At 32.2% G+C, this 8,004-nt stretch overlaps 1 protein-coding gene across 6 annotated transcripts in view; it reads left to right on the top strand.

Annotated features, from left to right (window-relative positions):
• Window positions 1-2,267: 2,267 nt before the first annotated feature.
• LOC143236832 (coronin-1C-like) overlaps window positions 2,268-8,004 on the top strand; it is a 38,444-nt gene continuing 32,707 nt past the window's right edge. For 3 of the 6 annotated variants that reach the window (XM_076475440.1, XM_076475439.1, XM_076475436.1), the window contains exons 1-4: window positions 2,348-2,608; window positions 2,992-3,189; window positions 4,084-4,336; window positions 6,462-6,637. In XM_076475440.1, coding sequence (XP_076331555.1) covers window positions 2,992-3,189; window positions 4,084-4,336; window positions 6,462-6,637 — 627 coding nt within the window. In that variant the 5' untranslated portion in view covers window positions 2,348-2,608. The other 3 variants (XM_076475437.1, XM_076475438.1, XM_076475441.1) reach the window with 3 other exon arrangements.

Below are 8,004 nucleotides of genomic sequence, written 5' to 3'. Positions count from 1 at the left end.
AACAATAATACCATTTACAATAACAGTTACTACAAATAATAATATATGTACAAAAGTTTTATAAACTTACAAACATTGTCGAGTTTTCTATCTGGTCTGGAACTTCATTGATGTCTTACTGAAGGTTCACTATGAGCAAGTTAGTTTCGTGTTGATGTCGGTACAATTCACTTAATTGGGAGCTAGCTAGTTCAGATTTCTTTGTTCTTCGCTAAGCGTCACGTTCTTTACCGCTGAAGCTATAATGTATTCGTAAAAATATTAATGCCCAATGAGAATCCCCTAAATTTAAACAGTTTTATAAATTGTGGAAAATGACAGCAGGACTTCATTAGAAACTTCAGTTTGTACATGCAAGGGAGGCATAAGCTAAGATTAACAGTGACATTCAGGAAGTTAGAAGTAATTGTATTAGGATTAAAAGTAGTGAATTTAATTGTAATGACCCTGTTCTATTGAGCAACAGATTTCACCACTTTGCTTATGTCGAAGGAACTATTGGAGAGAAAGAAAGGAAAAGGAATAGAGAATTATATGGATTATGAACTTAAAGAGATTATAGTTACAGGTAATTCTTTGACATGGCATATGGATAGAATAGACTGTTGGGTAAATAGGGAGAAAAAAGAGTCAGATTGTCAGAGATGTCGAGAAACCCACTTGTTGAGAAATTTATATGCAAAAACGGCTCGTTTGGGTTGAGAAAATATTTTATGTGAAGGAGCGAACAACGTTTCGACCTTCTTCGGTCATCGTCAGGTTCACATGTTTGAAAGGGGTTGTGTAACTGAGTGTCGGGATGTAGAGGGCGCGCTTAGATGTTTGAATATATAATTTTCTATTATTTATTTTATTATTATTTATTATATTATTTTCAATATAGGTATAAAGGGCTTGAGTTGTTGTATAAGTAAGGCTTCTTTAATTTTGCGTTTGTTTATGTTTGTTTCTTTATTTAGTATTTAAGTGTTTTCTATGGTTATGTTGTGTTTATTTGACTCGCAGTGTTCGAAAACGTGTGAAGGTGACTTTTTATGTTCTTTGAATCTGGTTTCCATTTTTCTACTTGTTTCTCCAATATCGAAGTCGTGGCAGTTATCACGTTGTATTTTATAAATAATGTTGGTGTCGTATTTGTCAGTGTAGTTTTTACATAGTATAGATCTCAGTTTTGTGCCTGGTTTTTGAATAAATTTGGTATTAACTGGAATGTCATATTTTGTTATTAGTTTTTGCAAATGTTGGTTATTTGTTTGCTGATGTCAGGAATATATGGTATACAGCAATATATGGTTTCGTGATTTTTTGATTCGTGAGATATATTTACTTTTGTTGGTTGATTTTGCTTTCTGTCTAGGTGTGTGTGTATAATGTTTTCTACGGTTTGTGGAGGAAACTTATTGATGTTGATGAAGTATTGTTTTATTTTGTCTAATTTGACGTTAATTTTATCTGGTGAGCATAGTTTTATGGCTGTGTTTATTTGGTTTTTTGGTATGTTGAGTTTTTGTTTTGTTTCCCAAGGAATGTATAGTCCAGTATGAGTGATTTTTCGGTGGATTTCTGTTTTAAATTGCGTATCGGTTTTTTTAATTTTGTGGTTAAGAAATGATATTTGATTGCTTTCTTCCAGTTCACATGTGAAGTTAATGTTGGGATGTATAGAGTTAATGTGATTGAAAACATTAAGTGTGTGTTCTGTAGATGTGAATCCCGCAATCGTGTCGTCTACATATCTGTACCAGTATAGTGGTGGATGTAATGCTGTGTTAATTGCTTGTGTTTCAACTTGTGTCATAAAAATATTGGTTAGAACTGGTGATACTGGGTTGCCCATGCTTAGGCCATTTGTTTGTATACAGTTGTGGTTGTTGAACATGAAGTTTGTCATGAATTCTATGAGGGTAGATAATTGGTTGCTGGGAATGTCTATAGATGGGTTAGGGTCTCGGATACAAAAAAATTGTCGGGGATTGGTATGTCTTATGCATCATTGTTAATTGTATCGTCATACATTTCTCATACTAAGTCATTGCTCGAATTTAGTACTGTATTGTGTAAAAAAATAAGCTTCACAATCGCTACCTGTTAATTGAGTTCTTTTTTTTTGGAACAGGCGAGGTTACATTCAATTTAAAAATTATAATATTAATACTGATTTGAGTAATTGTACCACTTCGCATTCTTGTTATATTTTTTTATGGCGAGGATTTGCAAGTTTTTTAAAATTAACGCACGCGCAAATACTCTATAATTTTTGGGTTTGGCGTTATCAGTTTTTGAAGTTTCGTTTACGCTGTATGGCAGTTTAAAGGGTAAATGCAAAATCTATAATGCCAACGTAAGTTACACTACCGCCACTATTACTAGGCCTATGTGGAATTAGGTTTTAGTTTTTGTTTTTATGGTGGTGAAAAATTTTGTATTTTTACAGTGTAATTATTACATTTTGTCATAAATATAGTTATTACTTCATAAACCCCATGCGTGTTGACTAACAACTGCTGCAGAAAGTTTTAAAGTTTTAAATTCATCCTTTTTTCTTTTTTTGTATGGGTTGGTGGACAAACGAAAACACGGAAAAGAATTAAATGCAAAGTAGATTAATGTAGGTTCATTGTTTAATGTTACCATTATATCATACGGAGTAATTTCGTAATTTTATAGCAATTTTCGAAGTATAAGTTATTCTTATAAAGTAATGAATGCTTTGAAATTATCATAAGACCAATATGTTAACGCGTAAAATATCAACTTTTTATCTTATTCATAATGGTTCACAGTAGTTCACAAGCATCACGTCCCAGCACAACATTAAGTGATAATCCTCATTCATATTAATACTAATATTTATAACTGGTAGTTGTTGTTATTTAGTTCTTTTTTATTATTTTGCACGTTATTTCTAACCAGTGTTTATGTTGCTTTCCAGTACATATAGTTTTTTTGTAGTTATGAAACTAATTTTTGTTTGTGTCTGTCATGTTCCAGATGTCATTTAGAATAGTGAGACAGAGTAAGTTTCGTCATGTGTTTGGCCAACCACTGAAGAGGGAACAGTGCTATGACAACATTAGAATAACAAAAAATTCATGGGACTCTAATTTTTGTGCTGTCAATCCAAAATTTTTGGCAATCATTACAGAAATAGCAGGAGGTGGAGCCTTTCTTGTGCTTCCTCTTCAGAAAGTAAGTAAAATTGTACACATGTCTAACTAGGTTGTATGAGTAAATAGCTATTAAAGTGTAGTGTTTATTTGAGAATCAAATAATGGCATTTTTTATTATGTAGTTGTAATTAATAATAGTGTATGCTTAATTATAATGTGTGTATGAATTACCCTTTTCATTGACAGTGTTCAGTGTGATAATTTTTGTACTTCTTTACAAATACAAATTTAAACTTTTTAAAAATATGTTTTACTGTAATACAGAAAACCAATTCTAGTTTTTTATAATAAGATGTAATATTTTATTTGCTTTAATGTGAATAAACATGTAACATTTAAAAGAAGGCATATTATGGTATGTAAAAATAATTTCTGTATTATGAAATTTAGCTTTTGTTCATGCAAATGTAAATTTTGATGTTGGTTAAATAACAGTTATTTCATGTTAGTTTTCAATGATGATGAAGAAACCAAGCAGTACATTTTCTTCAGGCAAGAACATGCAAAATAGGTGAAAATTTTGGACTAATGTGATATCAATAAAATATAAACAATATGAACTTAGATGGATATACTACTAATCAAGAATAGTTACAAACTTGTCAATTTCAACTGTTTTGTCTTTTGACCTGTTAGTGTAATAAAACATTAGAGAGTTACAAGTATTCTGTGAAAAATGTAATTCATTAAGGTAGTGTATGAAGAATGTTGACTTCACTGAATATCAAACTACTGTTTGATATTTTTAAAAGAAAGTATGGTAGTAAACTGTTGAATAACAGTTTTAATGTGTGTGGGTGTGTATGTATGAGTTGTAATTTTTAATATTTCTGTAGATTTGATTTTAATTTGCATCTTTTGAAAATTTGAATTAATGATCGTAGCTTAAACTGTAGCTAAACTTTGTTTATAGACTGGGCGGCTTGATGTTAGTTATCCTCAAGTGACAGGCCACAAAGGACCTGTAATGGATATCGCTTGGTGTCCCCACAATGATTATGTTATAGCTAGCAGCTCAGATGACACATTAGTTCGTGTTTGGCAGATTCCAGAAGATGGGTTAGTGTGCCCAATGACAGATCCAGTTGTGGAGCTGGCTGGGCATCAGAAAAAAGTGGGACTTGTACAATGGCATCCATCTGCTAGTAATGTTTTGTTGAGTGCTGGTAGGTAAAAAGGTTTGTGGTTTTTAGAGAGTTTTTTTCTAAACATAGTTACTTCATTTCTGTTGAACAAGCCATTAGGGTGTGTGTGTGTGTGTGAGAGAGAGATAATGCTATAAAGATTAGGAACTAACTAAAGTCACAGCAATCACATTATTAGAGTAGTTTTGAATTTCAGATATGAAATTAATCACCTCACACCTATTATTTTTTCTAGCCTGCTTGTAGAAGAATTTCAGCCTTTGTATTCTCAAGATGGCTGGTATGGGTATTAAAACTTTAATTAAAATAAACTACAGAACAATGTTTCAACTTTCCTTGGTCATCTACAGGTTAACAAAGAGAGAGTTTGAAATTTACCATTGCCTGGCATGTGTCTTAGGGATGAGAGTGTAAACGGGTACTGGATTGTAGTGGGCGTTGCAGTTGGATGTTAGGTTATTAATTAGTATAGGTATAAGGGTGTTCCTTTGTTTTGGTTTGTTTTGGTTTGAGTTGCTGTACAAGTAGGGCTTCTTTGATTTTTTGTTTGTTTATATTTGTTTTCCTACTTAATATTTGGGTGTTTTCTGTGGTTATGTTGTGTTTATTTGATTTACATTGTTAAAAACATGTGAAGGTGTTTTCTTTGTTCTTTAATGTGGTTTCCATTTTTCTGCTTGTTTCTCCAACATAGAAGTCATGGAAGTTGTTGCATGGTATTTTATAAATAATGTTGTTGTTGTTTGTCAGTATAGTTTTTACATAGTATGGACTTTAGTTTTGTACCTGGTTTTTGAATAAATCTGGTGTTTGCTGGAATGTTGTGTTTTAAGTTTTTTCCAAATGGTTATTTTTTTGCTGATGTCAGGAATATATGGTATGCTGCAGCATAAGTTTTATTCTTAGTGAGAAAATCTTTCATTTGGACTGAACTGACTCTGTAAAGGCTGTGGAAGTATGTGTCCTATGTTTAAATTTTATAGGTTTCATAATTTTTTTAAAACATAAGTTGTAATTGGTGTACAGATTTTCCTGTAAAGTGTTATTATTAGCTGTGACATAGAATGTCTGTGAATTTTTAAATACAGACTTTTAGTTCATATTTCCATCATCTCTTGACTGATTTGAGATATGATTACAGTTCTGGGTTTAGGATGTCAATCCCTTTAGATTGATGTATTTAGCCACGCCTAAAGTTTCATAGATTAATTTACTCTCCTCCTGCCTGAAAGAATTTCAGTTTGAGGGTATGCTGGTAAAGATCGTGATAAGTAATAAAATTGAATCGGGTATTTGAGTAACCCATGCTTGGTATTGCTAGTGAACAAAATCGTAGCTAATAAAAGGGAAAAAAAGGTTTTATAGTTTAATTTACTTTGATCTTGCCTAAAAGAATTTCAAGTGCTGTGGTTATTGAGGACTCCCTTGTATATTTTTAAATGTAGAAATATAAACTTTTATAAGAATCAATAACTATGTAGTAGTTTATTATAATAATAGTTAGTCTTGTGTTTTGAAAATATGCATGCACCTTACTGCCTGCATGTGCACGAGCACATATTTCATTTCAACACATATAGAAAAGGTGGACATAAATAAATATATCTGGGTAGACATTGTGAACAACAACATGCTAAAAACTTATCCAAGTTTTTAAAAGGTCTAATGTTAGTTGAAGAATAATAAGTTAATTTACTTATAGTATTAAGTATGACCAAATTTCGCCCTAACTGAACAAAAGCAGAAAATGTGTACAAACTAGAATTAATTTATCTCTTTATCAATAAAGATGTTAATATGGCTGCAGGTATTTTATGGGTCAGTGCTAGTTTAAAATAGTTTTATGAGAAGTGCTTATAAAAACACAGTAAAAAAGTATTTAATGGAATAATGGTATATATAGGAAAGGACTGTATGGGCAGTTAAGTTCAGAAATAATGAAAGGGATTGTTTTGTTTTAGATTTGGATATTAATTTGTCTACTATGGAGTCAGAATGAAATTAAAAATTCACTTGTGGCTTACATTATGACCTTATATCCATGTTTTCAAAATCTGTAATATATATATATATATATATATATATATGGTGTGAAAGTTATGTAGATATGGTGTGATTTGCAGCATGAGATTTCATTTAATTATAGGTGCTGATTGTAGGATTTTAATCTGGAATATTGGAACAAGTGAACTTCTCTCAGAAATCACACACCCAGATATTGTATTTGATTGCTGCTGGAGCTGGAATGGCAGTTGCTTGGCAACAACATGCAAGGATAAAAAAGTCAGAATTTATAACCCTCACTCAGGAGAGGTTGTGCAGGTTAGTGAACAAGATATAAGAAAAGTTAGGGCAGCAATGCAGTAAAAGTGTCTGATGAGTTGGGGATTGCCATCACTTGAATATGCATCTGGCTGCTTTTTGCAAAAAAACTTCTCGTTTTATATTGTTAATAACATCATCACTAATTTGTTTTTAAATACAATCCTATAAACACAGTTTATAGTTATATTTTCTGTTTTTATTTCTTGTATTGTGTATGGGAAATGTAGAAAGGAACCATTTTGAAACACATTTTTTATGTTTAATGTTGCTTCAAAGACGAGGCTTAAGCTGTCCTAAAGTGTCTTGTCGCAATCAATTTTTGGATCCTCTTTGTTTCATCATGGAGTCATTTCTGGCTCTTCATTGGGTTTTCACTCTTGTTTTGTGAATGACTATGTTTGACATAGCAGTTGCATACCTTCACATTACCATCTCTCCTTCCTCTTGTCATTTTCTTTGGTTTGTTCATGAGGCTTATGTTTTCTGGTTTTATACTCTACATTCATTGGGATCTTGGGCTTATTATCTGAATGACTGGTTTCTTCTCTTCTAGCTCCTTTCTGATTTGCATCTGGGTTGGTTAATCAAAGTGGAGATGTCCATTTTTCCTTTACCCAATAATTTGTTCACTTGGGAGTTTTCTTCAATTTCCACCTCAGTCTGGCCCAGCCTTCTCCACTATATATTTAGAATATGGAGCTGTTGGCCAACAAGTCCCTTTCCAATCCTTCTGTGCCAGTTCAAGAGGTTCCATGTCTTCTGTGGATGTGGGATTTCTTGGAAGCTTTAGTGCTCCCTTGGTCATGCTCACATGCTTTCCCTGCAATGAGAATTTCTTGATCGATGGAACTTCCACTTGGATTGTTTGGATCTTCTTGAAGCATTTGCAGCACTTTGAAGTATTTTATGCTATTTTCAAATGCTTCAAGAATTAAGAAATATAATTTTATGAAAAACTACACATGACATAGATACAGGTAATATGAAGAAATATTGTGCATACATAAGAGAAATTATATAATGACACTTCACCAAGAAAGGAAATGTACATGTCCAATTTAAACTATGATGCATTCCAGATGGTAAGGAGAAACAACTGTGGCATACAGGAGATACATAAGGAGATGCAACTGTAGCAGAGAAAAAACTGTGAAAAGTTTACATTAATCTTGTTAAAGTCAAGAAACAAATTCTATTAAAACACCTAAAGCCAGAGACCCTTAGTGAAACTTTGTTAGGAGGAAAGATGAGGAGAAATAAATGAAAACAGGCAACCAATTTACAGCATTTGCCTGTAACTAGCTAACATTTAATTAAGAAAAGAAGGATCTATTTGCAGAACTAGTGTGAACAGCTAATTGAAT

This window comes from Tachypleus tridentatus, chromosome 13 (assembly GCF_004210375.1).
Source record: "Tachypleus tridentatus isolate NWPU-2018 chromosome 13, ASM421037v1, whole genome shotgun sequence".
In the NCBI taxonomy this organism is placed as follows: Eukaryota; Metazoa; Arthropoda; class Merostomata; order Xiphosura; family Limulidae; genus Tachypleus; species Tachypleus tridentatus.
Note: the sequence above shows the minus strand (reverse complement) of the source record. Positions and strands in the feature narration are given on the sequence as shown.